The 15,948-nt window shown below is 39.8% G+C and overlaps 1 protein-coding gene across 3 annotated transcripts in view; it reads right to left on the bottom strand.

Moving 5' to 3' along the window:
- Window positions 1–292: 292 nt before the first annotated feature.
- The window catches only part of abhd3 (abhydrolase domain containing 3, phospholipase), a 56,873-nt gene continuing 41,217 nt past the window's right edge, over window positions 293–15,948 (bottom strand). Inside the window, exons 4-9 of one of the 3 annotated variants that reach the window (XM_055634193.1) lie at window positions 13,383–13,428; window positions 12,019–12,131; window positions 8,851–9,024; window positions 5,090–5,138; window positions 4,807–4,972; window positions 293–1,596 (exon numbers count right to left, since the gene is read on the bottom strand). In XM_055634193.1, the coding sequence (XP_055490168.1) occupies window positions 1,418–1,596; window positions 4,807–4,972; window positions 5,090–5,138; window positions 8,851–9,024; window positions 12,019–12,131; window positions 13,383–13,428 (727 nt within the window). In that variant the 3' untranslated portion in view covers window positions 293–1,417. The remainder of the gene's footprint in view (window positions 1,597–4,806; window positions 4,973–5,089; window positions 5,139–8,850; window positions 9,025–12,018; window positions 12,132–13,382; window positions 13,429–15,948) is intronic. The other 2 variants (XM_055634192.1, XM_055634194.1) reach the window with 2 other exon arrangements.

Consider the following 15,948-nt stretch of genomic DNA (forward strand, 5'->3'; position numbering starts at 1 on the left):
TTTATATTTTTTTACATTAAGATGCAACCGAATAGCTCGTTAGGCAATTCAGTTGGATTTTTTTTTACCACATCAGACAGATTTCAAGATGCATAGCCTGTTACAATAGTTTCAAATAAACAATACCAACAATAACAAAGAACTTACCATGATGTTCCCATTTTAGTTTAAAATCTTGGCTAAAGATTGAATAGTTCTATTTTAAATATTTGGGAAAATCAATCATCCAGATTTTGAAACAGTAGGTGGCACCTTGGTTTCACATTTTTGTTAAATTCACAATATTTGTTCTGATATAAACAACGATACTTAGGTTAAAAAATTTATTTTTTCATAAATATATAATAAATATCTTAAGTATGTTCTAGTATTGTAAGACATTTCTCAAAATATGTTCATTACAATCCATTTGATAAATATAATGCTGGATTTGTGATAAATTAATTCAATATTATGTCCTCTGGAATAGAAGATCACAGTAAGTATTGGATCTGTTGACACATTAACAAAGTATGTAAAATCACTCATTGCCAATCCATCACCATGGACCATGTAAATACCAAAGCTTTTGGCCAATTATATTGGGTTCGCTGTGGTATATTTCAATTATTGTGCAATTCAGAGTTAGCAGCTAGTTATTTAAGTATGCTTTTGAGTTTTATTGGTTTAAAGGAATTTGCCATACAATCACTATACATTAACATTTTCAAAATAAATTAATCAAACCCAATTTTTTTTTAAAGCAGCCTGTACTAATTTGCATTCTGTTTCAGGCAAGAATTTTGTCTTGGCAGTATCTGATTCTGCCTAAAGAATAATCATATAAACAATGTTTAATGTAAGTTCAGAGGACTGTAGTTCTCCCAGAGATTCAAAATGCAGGCAGTTGCTATGACTGAATCAGTGCAAAATAAAAAATTGCTAGTCATATATTCTTTTCTCAACAGTACTATTTTATGAATTGCAAATATGTTTAAAAAAATTAAAATCACTCATATTAAATGGTGGCACAGAATATTTTAAACTATTATTAAAATATGGACTTTGTTAAAGTTCAATGTCAACTGGACGTGTAAAAATTAACAATCATGATAAATTTCTGTTATCAGAAAATGATAATATAAAATGAAAACGTGAATATTTTAAATTAACAAAAAAATAACTAGCTCTATTAGGTAAAGATCTTTGTGTATAAATGGAGATTTAGTGTGATTTATACTAATCTCGACTCTTTGTCATTCATCTCTGTTAGTTTTTGGGTGAATTTTTAAAAGTAAAAGACAGCCAGGAATTTTAAATGCATGATGGTACAAGTAAATATGTACTTCATAATGTGTTCAAGGTGCAGTTTAGGAATTTTCAACAGTTTGAGTGCAGATGATAGATATGAAGAAGTGGAATGAACAGATTTGAAGAGTTATGCACTTTTCAGTTCGTCTTTGTGCTCAAAAACCGCTTGTATAAACTGTTTGAAGAGTCTGTCCATGTAAGTCATTCGTCGAGGAAATATTCCTTCCAGGAAGCCGATGTGACCACCATGTGCAGTTAGTAGTAGTGCAACATTTGGATTCTGTTTGGCAGATTGCATAGGTATGGCTGAAAGAAATATAAATATCTGAGGAGTCATTCATGAAATTATTATTGTCACGCAACAAATTAAGAAAATTGCTAATGTGAGGAACAATGCTCAGAAGATAAGCTCATTTCCACAGTTTTGAGATACAGCACGGAAACAGGCCCTTCGGTCCACCAAGTCCACACCGACCAGCGACCCCCGCACATTAATACTATCCTACACAGTTTTACATTTATACCAAACCAATTAACCTACAAAAGTTGTCTTTGGAGTATGGGAGGTAACCGAAGATCTCAGAAAAAACCCCACACGGTCAAGGGGAGAACATACAAACTCCGTGGTCTGGATCGATCCTGGGTCTCTGGCGCTGTAAGGCATTAATTCTACTGCTGTGCCACCATGCCACCACTTGCACGAGCATTTTCACACATTACATTGCAATTTATGGTGTCAATGGTAAAATAAATTTTAATCTAAAATACTTGTGTTGAATTGTTTAGTTTACATTTACTGTATGACATGCTAAACAAGTCAATAAGTTTGGTCATACAATCATGTGTTTAATGCATTTTCTATAATGCCCCTCCTTATTATTTGAAGTGAGGTGCTAGTCTATCCAAAATAAATTGATTACCATCACTACCAATGAACTGTGGAGGAAGGAACTGCAAATGCTGGTTTACACCGAACACAAAATGCTCTGTCAGAGTCTGAAGAAGGGTCTCGACCTGAAACGTCACCTCTTCCATTTCTCTAGAGATGCTGCACACCCAATGAACTATTGAATTTCTACTGAAAACAAATCCTCTCCAGATCTAATCCCTCCTCAATTGCAGCAGTTCCACCTAAGAATCAATCTAGTGCACTTTTTGTTGTAATACATCCATGGCAAGTGCATCTTAGATATGGAAACTAAACCTGCACACAATGTTCAAGATGCGGTCTCACTAAGGTAACATGTATGATTGTAGCAAGATATCCTTGGACCTGCACTCAAATCCTCTTGTTCTGAAAGTCCACACACAGTGGTGCAGCAATTAAACTACTGCTGCACAGCTCCACTGACCCAGGTTCAATCCTGGTTCAGGTGCTGTCTGAGTGTGGTTTGCACATTTTCCCCATCACCCCATGGGTTGCTCTCTGGTGCTCTGCTTTCTCCTGCAACCCAAACACTTGCTGACAAGTTACTTGATGACAGTAAAATGCCCCCGTAAGCATTCCATCAATAATTTGGCTAAGGGGACCTAATATAACATTTCCAAGATTGTTCATGAAATAGAAAGTGGAAATGTGAGTATTAATGAGGATGTAAAGAGGCTTCAAGGAGATATGAACAGACAAAGTGAGTTTGCAAAATGGCGATGGATAATTAAATAGAAAAACGTCAGGCTTTGCATTTTAGTGGAATAAATAGAAATGCTGAGTTGTTTCTTTAAATGGTAGAGCATGGTTATCTTTCCTAAGGAATTCACGAGGATGTTGCCAGGACTAGACGGGCTGAGCTATAAGGAGAGGTTAAGTTGGCTGGGACACTATTCCTTGGAGAGCAGGAGGATGAGGGGTGATCTCATAGAGGTGTATAAAATCACGAGAAGAATAGATCAGGTAGTTGCACACTCTTCCCCAGGGTAGGGTAATTAAGGACCAGAGGACATAGATTTAAGATAAAGGGTAAAAGATTTAATAGGAATCTGAAGGGTAGCTTCTTCACACAAAGGGTGGTGGGTGTATGGAAAGAGCTGCCAGAGGAGGTAGTTGAGGCAGGGACTATCCCAATGTTTAAGAGACAGCTAGACATGTACATGGATAGGACAGGTTTGGAGGGATGAGGGCCAAACGTGGGTAGGTGGGACTAGTGTCACTGGGACATGTTGGCCGGTGTGGGCAAGTTGGGCCGAAGGTCCTTTTTCCACCCTGTAGGACGTTATGAATATTATACATGCTGCTGGATGAGTGCAGTGAAGGCTCACCACATAGGTACCTGAGATGGTGGGTTTGGCAGATGAGGAGACATTAAGGAGACTAGACTTCTGGATATTAAAGATATGAAGAAAAATGCAGGCAAAGCAGGAAAATGATGGAGTAAAATAACATTGAATGAAAATTGTTGAGTGGCCAAATGGTTTACTCCTGCTTTATTTATGATGTTCACATGAATGTCCGACTCACCTGGAGACTTCATATCATTCAGTGGGTCCATTTAGCCAAAGATTGGTAGAAACGAACTGCAAAATGACATGAGCTGCTTTCTGATAAAAGGAGTGGCAAGGAACCAGATTTATCAGTTAGTGGGCAGTTAGAAAGTGATCAGGTTAACAACTGGCAATTGAATTTGCCAAGTCGGCCAACGTTTGACAAGAAATAATGGTAAGTACCTGCTTTTACCATAGTAACTGCCAGTTGTTAGGCCAGATGATCAAGACCAACATTTCAGGAGAATCTTCACTATATGGAGTGTGGGTCAGCTATTTAGCAAAATAGTTATTTCTGCCCTTTCAAGGCAATTAAGGAGAGCAGATAATTAATAGCTCACTCACTTTTCTCACACTCCATTTATGAATAATGAAAAAAATGCTATGAATAAATGGAATGATAAATTTATTATTTTATTTCCCAAGGAGAAGGCCTGTTGATCACTCTTGCAGTTAAGAAGTGAATGAAAATAATTATTTCTTAGACTGTATCTGCCTTTTCATCTAGCCTACTTATCTTGTCTGTCCCAATTACCATTACAGTTTTCCAATTGTTATGTCTGCTGGATTTTTCAGCGTTTTCAAGATGTTTGTGTCAGCACAATGCAATAAATGCAAATTAATAATAACACTTGGTACTTTGTTACTATCACAGCATTTAAGAAACATTTGGACAGGTACATGGATTGGATAGGTTTATAGGGATATGGGCCAAATGCAGGCAGTAGACTAGTGTAGATGGGGCATATTGGTCAGCGTGGGCAAGTTGGGCCAAAGGGCCTGTTTGCACATTGTATGACTCTGACTCCTTAACTAACATTAATTTAATAGATCAATTATTGACACTTAAAATGGATTTCAGGTGAATAATTTTTATCTCACTTTCGACAAAACCATTTGCTGTCATGGAATCCATTGATCCACAATATGTAACTATACACAGATAATTATGCATTTCGTACCATAGATTACTATATTTAAATACTGTCCTTTGTCTAACAATGTTGAATTATTAGGTTCAACAACATATTAGCTTACCATAAGCTGGTGAGAAGACATCATCTAATGCATTTAAACACAGAACAGGAACTTCAATAGATTTCAGTTTATGGTAAGGACTGGCATCTTTGTAGTAATCAGCATTTGTCTTATAACCAAACATCACTGATGTAAACCGTTCATCAAATTCTCTGATTGACTTTGCCTAGGATAAAGGAAGTGAAACAATAACAAAACGAAAGTCGTGTCTTTGATATATACAGATTCCGAGATATTATTTTGCAGCATGTAGCAGATAATAATAAAGGAGTTATTAATTTACCTGCATGACATAGTCAATGTTAAATAATGTTTCGAACATCTGTCTCTGCCTACAATACAAAAAAGAAAACAGAAGTTTCTGAATCACAAGAAGTATTAAAAAAAATGGAAAATGGAAAATCCAGTTGGTTAAAATTATACATTGGATTTCAGTTTTCTGATTTATGGTGGTGAATAATGTTGTCCTCGAAGGGAAGAGAGTTTTTAAAGTTTGTATCTGCCAAAGTATTCAGAGGATTACTTAATACATGGTCCTGGTAAGTACTCCTCTCGCCTTCCATTTTCCAAGAACATCCACGTCACAATAACTGGTCTATGCTCAGATGGAGAGGAAGCTGTATAAGGTAGATAAGGTTGATCAGGCAGGATTCTTGCTCCAGAACACTGGCCGTTGGGGTGGGAGAAGCCAATTAGCCCAATTAGATATTGATACTCAAAGGTTAAGGGCAGATGTGAAGAAGCTAAACGCACTATCAATTTACTGGAACAGAATGTTGGGAAATTTCACTTGTGATTGATGCAAGTGAACGGGGAATAATTTTCTATCCCACACTTCTTGCACATACTGTAGGTATCACACAGGAAAACCGCTAAAGAAAATGTACATATCTATATAACTAAAAGTCCCATCTTGACCACTTCCTGTCTGCACTGTATATTGATTTTAGAAAAAAACGCTACCCTATATCACTATGATTTTTGGCCATCTTACTCGCAGTCCTGTCTAAATGCTGAGGGCAGCCCTGAGGACTTTTCCGATCGATGAAAATGTAAAAGTTATGAGTGTGTTTAAAAAATCTTGAGATCAGCTGATTGGTCCTCCTCTGCACTGTCAACTAAACAAGTACAATAGGTGGGGGGGGGGGGGGGGGGGGGGGGGGGGGGGGGGGGGGGGGGGGGGTTAACGGCAGGGGAGGCTAAACGGACTATAAAACCCCTGGAACAGAATGTTGGGACATCATGATTGTCAGTGTCACTCTATGGAAGATCTCGCAGGGAGTAGTATCACGACAGGTGATTCTAAAGAAAATGTGATATCATATGAACTAAAAGTGAGTCTGACCACTGTCCTGTCTGCACTGTATGATTTGATTTTTAAAAAAAACGCTACTATGCACTATGATTTTGTCTTACTGGCAATTTCCGCTGAGGGCCTGAGCACTCGATGAAAAATAAAAAATGAGATGTTTAAAAAAAAATAGAATGTGATGGCCTGGCACTCTGCTTGAAATAGAACATAAACTTCAAGTTCAAGGAATACCCCGTCAGTGGAAGATCTCGAGGGTCAGCCCACCAGGCCTGTGAATCAACTGACTGAGCTGCAAGTACTTGCAATAAATGATTTGTTAGCCCTTAATGACAATGCAATGAGTTGTTTGGCAATTTGCTGGCCTGCACTCTGCTTTAAATGCGATGAAATAGAATGTGCTGGCCTGCACTCTGCTTGAAATAGGAATATCAAGGAATATACGTGAGTGAACTGTCAGCCCACTAGCCCTGAGTGACTGAGCTGCCAGCTCAGGGAATCCATTCAGCCCAGCTCAAGGTCTAGTGACTGAGCTGCAAGCTCAGTCCCCATTCGGCCACAATGTCTATATAGCCCCAGTACTTGGCGCACCAAAAACTGGCGCCCCCCCCCCCCCCCCCCCACTGGCCACCAATATTGGAATTGGTGAAGAGGTGAAAAATTGTGTTGGGGGACCAGCCCTCCCGTGTAAACATGGGACCCAACAGGTCCCACTTAGTCTAGTTTTAATGAGATATGTTCAATAGAAAATAACTAGTTCCTTCAGATGTCTTTCTCTCGCCAATCATTGTATGGAAGATGCTCCTTACACTAAAGTTTATTTAAATTTAAAATTTTTTGTAAGAAATAAAACAAGAAATTGTGAAAAGTTCTATAGTTAACCCATGGTTATGATTAATTTAATAAATCTCTTTAGAAATTTTTAAGTAGTTTATTTTCCTTTATTTTTTTAACTTGTATGTATAATAAGACCAATTAACATATCAGAACAGCAAAGTTTCACCCGTAAAATTACCAGGTTAAGTTATAGTAGATTTAGGTTTTTGGTACAATAAGCTTAATTACCAAGATTAATCCACCCTTTCTTTGATCTCTGAGATCTTAGTAAACTGCTAGATCTTAGTAAACTGCTAGTCAGCAGGAAGGATCCTATAACATCATCAAATGACAAGAGTTGTCTATTTTCGAAGATAAATTAAAACATGAAGGAAAATAAAATTCTGAAGATTTCATTGGTTTAAACAGCATCTTTGAATACAAAAGGGACATTTTGAGTCAAGACCATGTCATGGGAGGGGGATGTTCGGAGAGGAAATAGAGACACAAAAGATTGCAGATGCTGCATCCTGGAACAATAAAAAAACAAACTGCTGGAGGGACTCAGCGCGTCAGGCAACATCTGTGGAGGAAAATGGACAGATAATGTTCGGGTCAAGACCTTTCCTCTGGACCAGTCTTGACACGAAACACAGGACATTTAGACATTTCAGATAACCTATGCTTTTTCAGATAACATGCTATTTTGGCGGTCTCAAGAACGACAACTGTAGTTTTAAACTGATCTTTATTCTAAAGTTCGGTTTTCAGTACACAGGTTCTCTAGACATGTCTGGCCACATCAGTGGTCAGCGCTGAACTGCCGCGCGAAAGCAAAACCGCGCAAAAACAAGCAGCCCCTCTCGAGTCACGTGACCGCGGCTTCCGAACGCCGGGTTCGATACCTGCGTCCGCCAGCAGGCGCCGCTACACTATTCTTTTCCCACTTCCAATCCACCAAGTTGCCTTTTCAGAAGATAGACTCAAAAAGCTGGAGTAACTCAGCGGGACAGGCAACATCTCTGGAGAGAAGGATCTATGACACATTTTTCACACAGAGAGTGGTGAATCTCTGGAACTCTCTGCCACAGAGGGTAGTTGAGGCCAGTTCATTGGCTATATTTAAGAGGGAGTTAGATGTGGCCCTTGTGGCTAAGGGGATCACATCTATGGAGAGAGGCAGGACGGGATACTCTATGATCAGCCATGATCAATTGAATGGCGGTGCAGGCACCAAATGGCCTACTCCTGCACCTAATTTCTATGTTTCTATGTTTCTATACGACCTGAAACGTCACCCATTCCTTCTCTCCAGAGATGCTGCCTGTCCCGCTGAGTTACTCCAGCTTTTTGTGTCTATCTTTGGTTTAAACCAGCACCTGCAGTTCCTTCCTACACAAGTTCCCTTTTCCTTTGTTCACCTCCCCCATCTTCCACTCCATCCTGGCTTCATCTACCCATTCACTCCTCTCCTTAATCTGGTTCCACCTATCACCTACCAACTTCACCTCCTCCACCCTAAAGACTGACCATCTTTCCTCTCCAAAACTCATCATCCTCTCAGTCCTGATGCAGAATCTTGGCTGGAAAGATTGACACATCCTTTTTGCTTTAATCATGATATTGCTCGACCCACCAAGTTCTTCCAGCAGTTTACTTTTTGTTCCAGATTCCAGCATTCACAATCGCTTCTGTCTCCTTAAAACCTGAAAATGTCTTTTGGTGAAAAGTACCTGTGGAGCAGAACCTGTGTACAATTCAATCCAAAATGCTCATAACTGGGACATGTCATTCTGGTAATCTTCCATAACATTATTCTTACTTTAATATTTAACTGCTAGAGAAATAAACCCACTCAAATACTGATTACAGCAAACGTCACAATGCTACAAAACCCTCCATGCTCCTCAAATACCAACCTGGAGATAGAAGCTTGAAGACAATTGGTTAAGTAGTAATTAAATAATATCCAGTTAAGTGGTTTCTCAAGGGAAGCCGTGCAGGCAAATACATCCCAGCCAATGGAGAAGACTACCGCTGCCTTCAGTGGAGTCTGCTGGCCAATCTTACCCAGGTAATTCAAGAGGAGCATTCTGTATCAGGCACGAAATGAAGATGTGCTTATTAATTTGATTAAAAAAATCATTCTTATCTTACCTAAGATTTAAGTTTTACTGTATATTGTCCAGCTGCATCAATATATGTTATTATAACTGCCTCAAATACCTCCTCTGGCAGCTCATTCAATGTACCCACCACCATCTCAACATGTTGCCCTTCAGGTTCCTATTAAGTCTTTCTTCTCTCACCTTTAAACCTGTGCTCTCTATTTCTTGATTCACCTATCATGGAATAGAGACTCTGTGTACCCATCCTATCTATTTCCCTCATAATATTATGCACCTTTATAATATCACCCCTCAGGCTCTTGCGCTTCAAAGTACCAGCCCGCCCAACCTCTCCCTATAGCTCAGGCCCTCAATTCCTGGCAACATCTTCGTAAATCATCAACTTCTTGGTTATTTCTTTAAAAAACTCAATCAAATTATGATTTCAAGCACAATACCATTTTTAGTTTAGTTTAGAGATACAGTGTGGGAATCAGCGATCTCCGCACATTAACACTACTCCACACATACTAGGGACAATTTACACACACACCAAGCCAATTAATCTACATATCTGTACGTCTTTGGAGTGTGGGAGGAAACCGAAGATCTCGGAGAAAACCCACGCGGTCAAGGGGAGAACAGACAAACTCCATACAGAGAGCAACCGTAGTCAGAATCGAACCCGGGTCTCCAGCACAGCAAATGCTGTAAGGCCGCAACTCTACCTCTGCGTCACCGTGCCGCTATGCTGACTATTTCTAATCAACCCATCTTTCCCAATGCATGTATTTCATATGCTGTCCAGTAACCCTCCTATTACATATGTTACACGTACTGCACTATAGTTCCCAGGCTTTTTTTAAAATAGAGGCATAACTTAGCATTTAGTTCATAAACTAAAATAGAGGCATAACTTAGCCCACTTCCCGTCTTCCGACACCTACCATAAAAAGTGAAGTGCCATGATCATATCGAATGGCGGTGCTGGCTTGAACGGCTGAATGGCCTACTGCACCTATTTTTCTTTGTTTATAAGGTATATACTCTCCATATCCAGTGCCTAGATCTGTGTGGCGTGGGATTCAACATCAGTGTAAACTGAGGGATTAAGGCTGTTTACCAAAGTATCTGTTCAAATCTAAGCTTCCATTTGTTGGTGTTTTATTCATGTTTGACATTTTGAAGCAGTGAAAAGTAAAGAAGTTAATGTACAATGTTAAAGCGCTAACTTAGACTTACAGTAAATTTACTGAGGTTCCACACCACCGCTGGTGTGCTACAAAATGATCATATATACAAGATTTTAATAGATTAATTAATATGCTGATATAAAAGAACCCTGCAACTAAAATTGTGCAGAATTGGAGTTATATGTCCACATGGTCAGGAGAAAGGAGGTCTGTCCACACAGTTGGGGAAAAAGGAGGCAGAGGACAGGTATAGATAGCTGGGATCAAGTGTGTTCCTGGACACGTTTTGGGGATCTAAGGAACATATTAAAGAAGGAAATCAGTAAATCCAATATATATGGAAAATCCAAAGTGATTTTATGTTTATTTAGGGAAAGAGGGCTACTAGAGAGAGAATAAGCCCCCTCAGAAACCAAAGCGGCCATCTCTGTGTGGAGCCACAAGAGATGAAATGGGTAAGGTCCTCAATTAATATTTCTCCTCTGTTTTTATGGTGGAGAAAGACATGAAGACTGGGGAACTTGGGACAGTTAATGGTGATGTCTTGAGGACTGTCCGCATTACAATACATTTGAGGAGGTGCTATAAGTCCTAAGGTGTATGAAAGTGGCATGATAGGAAAATAAGGCGGTCAAGAAGCTTTCAGTGCATTTGCCTTCATCAGTCAAGGTATTTAGTACAAAAATTGGGATGTTATGTTACAGTTGTACAAGACATTGATGAGGCCACATTCGGAGTATTGTGTTTAGCTTTCATCACCCTACTTACGAAGGATGTTGTTAAGCTGGAAAGAGTGCAAAGAGGATTTACAAGGTTGTTCCCAGGACTTGAGGGCCTGAGCTATAAGGAGAGGTTGGGCAGGGGAGCTCAGATGGACGAGAGATTATCATAAGGGAAATAGAAAGGGTGAATGGACAGAGTCTTCTACCCAGAGTAGGAGAAACAAGAATCAGAGGTCAGATTTAAGCTAAAATGTGAAAGGTTCAATCAGAACCTGAGGAGCACCATTTTCACACAGATGGTGGTGGGTATATGGAACAAGCTGCCAGAGGAGATAGTTAAGGCAGGTACTATAATAACATTTAAATAACAGTTGGACAGGCGGACCAATAGGAATGGATTAGAGGAATATGCCCAAACGTGTGCAGATGGGACTAGCTTAGATGTAGCGGTTTGGTTGGCATGTGCCAATTAGGCTGAAGGAACTCGATGGTGGTTGTCCTTCTGATGCCAAACGAAGTGGGTTTGAATCCCATCCTCGTCGTGTGCTATGGTGACGTTCGGCAGAGCTAGTTTTGGGTTAGCACAGTGGTGCAGCGGTAGAGTTGCTGCCTTACAGTGCCAAAGACCCGGGTTTGATCCTGACTAGGATAGTGCTAGTGTACATGGATCGCTGGTCGGCATAGTCTCGGCGGGCCGAAGGGCACTGTTTCCGCACAGTATCTCTAAACTAAACTAAACTAAACTAGGTAACTAATCCATTAAATTACCTGGCACAACTTTCAGCTTAGTGTTTTGCATAACAAATGTAATTGAACGTCAAAATAATTCATCATATAGAATACTTTATGATGCCTCAAGTGACATGATAAGGTGCCATATAATTGACAAATTATTTCCTTCTACAACTAATCAGCTTGACGTATCAATATGCACAATCTTTTCTAAACTACATTAAAACTTCTTGAATCATTTGCTTTCATTTAATGGATTTTGAATTTCTCCACACTTTATATGATTTGTTCATCTCATGCTGTGTGCTAATATTGTTAATAGAGGAACTCACCCGCCCATTGAGACCCCAGCAGCCATCAAAGGAGCTTCTGGAAAAGTATTCTGTACATGAAAAATGACTGTTTCCAAATCTTCTGTGTTAGCTGCGCAATATGTTCTGGGAGTCTAGACCAGTCATACAAAGTGACACTGTTAAGTAATGTGCGTAAAAAGTTAATTGTTGTTAGGAGCAATGCTTCAAATTGACCAAGTTTAGCACTCTTGGTACAACTCTGAGTTTGGAAGAAAAACAAGCATTCATGAGCTGATTCTCTTGTGAAAATGATCACAGTTTTCAAGTATTTGAAGATGTTCTCTAAAATTAGGACGATTTTCCATTTGCACCTTAATGGAAATGAGTATTAAATAAGTTTTACATTTTCTACCTACATTTGGGATGTGACTGCAAAGCATTTATCTGTGGAATTCTCTGCCACAGAAGGCAGTGGAGGCCAATTAATTGCATGTTTTCAAGAGAGAATTGGGGTGGGAGATTGCAACTTCCACGTAGTCCGCCCTGTTTCGATGAATGCAATTAACCTGGCATGCACAATCAAATAAGATCAAATAGAACAAGTTATCCTACAACTTTAGGCTGTGCACGCCATACGCAAGAAGAAGAAGAAGAGGGAGTTAGTTATAGCTCTTAGGGTTAACAGAATCTAGGGATATGGGGAGTAAGCAGGAATGGGGTACTGATTTAGGATGATCAGCTATGATCATATTGAATGGCGGTGCTGGCACGAAGGCCCGAATGGTCTAATCCTGCACCTATTTTCTATGTTTCTATTTAAATTACCGGAATAGAAACTGGACTGTTGTTTCAATGACATGAATTCAAATTGTACCCTAACAGCTGGGAATTTTAAATACGTGTGGCTAAAATAAGTCTTACTACTTATAATAAAAGTAAGTTTCAGTGATAGCACGAAGCTACCAATTGTCACTGCACCTCGATACACATAACAATAATAAATCTGAACCTATTCCTGGATTACTAAACATAATGTTGAGACATTGAAATTGTGGTTTTTAGCAGGTTGGGAAATGGGTTGGACATGGGATCACATGTGGTATAAGGAGTTACATTCCTTTGTCTCAGTTTAATATACTTGTCAAGATATTCATCCATTTTCTCTGCAAAATTTCCAATGGGCTTCCCATGACCCTCTTTTAAAATATTTGTTTCCTTACTTTTTACTGCCACAAGGACAGAAATGCAAACTAAACCTCACAGCTGCCCCAATAACATTTGGTGCTTCTTTTGAGAACTCCAAGTTTCCAAACATCTACATGGAATGTTATTAATTCCCCCAATAAATTATAGTTGTGCATGCATAAATGATCCAACAGTATTTATGGGTTTAAAGAACTCACCCGAAGTGTCTCTCCAGCAACTCCTCTGTTGTTGAAAACAACAGACCTAAAGGAAATTCAAAACAATGTTTAAATTGTTCCACCTGTGAATGCGAGGTTTTTAAAAATACTAGAAAACAGGTAAATAATATGAAATGATGATTGGGATATTTCCTTTTGCTTTTTTTAGCTGAGCTTTAGAGTAACCAAGAATAGAACATACTGTAGAACTGTTATCAGGCAACTGAACCAACCTCCCAACAACTAGAGAGCAGTCCTGAGCTACACGACCCTCATTTGAGATCTTTGGACTATCTTTAATCGGACTTTTTGCACTAAACGTCATTCCCTTTATCATGTATCCATACACTGAGAATGGCTCGATTGTATTCATGTATTTTCTTTCTGCTGACTAGTTAGCATGCAATAAAAGATTTTCACAGTACCCCGGTACCTGTGACAATAAACTAAAGTAAACTAAAATAGCATCACAGGAGCGATGAACAGCACAGGAATAGGAATGAGCCATATCCATTTTAATGAAGAAAGAGATTGTTTTTTATCTTCGAATCCAAGTTAGTAACATTTTATAATAGATGATGCCAATTAAAATTAATGCAAATAAAGATACAATATTGGAAGTTGAGCCTGCACCTCCATTCAACATGTTCATGGTTGATCATCCAAATTAAGTATCCTATTCCTGATTTCTCCCCCTATCGCTTGATCCCTTTGGCCCTCAGAACTATAGAAACATAGAAAATAGGTGCAGGAGTAGGCTATTCGGCCCATCGATCATGGCTGATCATCCAGAATCGGTACCCACTATACCCTGACTCCATCAGCCTTAAGTTCTCATAGCTCTAATCCCCCCCCCCACCCCTCCACCCTTTTCCTTTGCCTGCCTTTCTCTGTGCCCACCTGGATGTGTATCAATTTCTCTCACTGCTGCCCCGCTTTCCCTTACCCTGACTTCACAATTCGCATCTCTTCTCCCCTGATCTCACATCTTTTCATCTCAGGTCTTTGTCCACCCATATGCCGATCAACCTCCACACCTGTGTCCACCTATCAACTTGCTTGGCTTTGCCCTGCTCCAATCGCTGATTCAGCTTTTTACCACATGCTACAATCAGTCTGAATAATTGTGTACGCAGCCCAGACCATCACACAAACCGACCTCCCTTCTATTCCATTTATACCTTACTCTGCCTCGGCAAGTCCAGCAATATAATCAAGGACGAGTTGCATGCTGGCCACTCCCTCTTCTCCCCTCTCAAAAGGTACAGTATAGAAATGTGAAAACGCACACCTTCAGATTCAGGGACAGTTTCTTCCCAGCTGTTATCAGGCAATTGAGTCATCCTACCGCAAACAGAGCAGTCCTGAACTATTATTGGACTATCTTTGATCAGACTTTACTGGCTTTACCTTGCACTAATCATTAGTCCCTTATCACGTATCTGTACACTGTGAATGGCTCGATTGTAATGTATTGTATTTCTGTTGGCTGGTTAGCAACAAAAGCTTTTCACTGTACCCCTGGTACACGTGACAATAAAACTAAACTAAACTGAAGAGTCCTGACTTGAAATGTCACCTATCCGTGCTCTCCAGAGATGCTGCCTGACCCACTGAGATACACCAGCACTTTGTGTTTTTTGCTCAAGATTCCAGCATCTGCATTTCCTTTTGTATACCTAATGGGACTGTCCCACTTGGCGATTTTTTCGGCGACTGCCGGCGTCATTGACTGATGTATCAGCGTTGCTGAATGATTTTGAACATTTCAAAATCCAGCGGCAACAAAAAAATGTTGCGACACTTGAGGAAACACCGCGCATCAATACGTCGACACGCCTCATCACGCTGCATCACGCCTCATCCGCAACTTTTTCGATGACCTGATACGTCAGTCAATTATGCCGGCAGTCACCGAAAAAATCGCCAATTGGGACAGGCCCTTAACACCTTCTTGAATATATTTATAGGCCTGATTTCAAATGTATTTTGTTCCAATCAATCAACCTTTATTGTCATCTTGCAAGCAACAGTTGTTACAGTGCAAAATGAAAAGACGTTTCCCAGTGAATAGCGGAGCATCGCACATGAAATTTAAACACTTCACACAAAATAACACTAAAAACAACCCAGTCCCTGATGGAACAGTATAAATAGTTAAAAGCAGGTAAAAAAAAAAAAAAACAAAAAAAAAACACAATGTTAAAATTCAATAAATCAATCATAAAAAATGTCCGGGGCCGCTGATTTGAGTGGCCAGTGCCAGTATTAAAGTGTCCGTGCCAGCCGCAGAATCAAGTTGACTTGACTGTGGGTGCAGACGTGACTGTTTAGCAGCCTACAGCCTGTGGTAGGAAGCTGTTTAGCAGCCTCGTAGTCCGGGCTTTGATGCTTCGATTCTCTTGCCTGATGGCAGGAGATCCAGCTTGTGCGTGGAGGGGGTGCAGTTTGTCCTTGGCAATTCTCTGTGCTTTCTTCAGACAGCGGCTCTGGAACAGTTCTTGTACCGAGGGTAGGGAGACGCCAATGATCCTCTCTGCTCCCCTCACTACCCTCTGCAGAGCCT

Source organism: Leucoraja erinacea, chromosome 4, assembly GCF_028641065.1.
Source record: "Leucoraja erinacea ecotype New England chromosome 4, Leri_hhj_1, whole genome shotgun sequence".
Lineage (NCBI taxonomy): Eukaryota > Metazoa > Chordata > Chondrichthyes > Rajiformes > Rajidae > Leucoraja > Leucoraja erinaceus.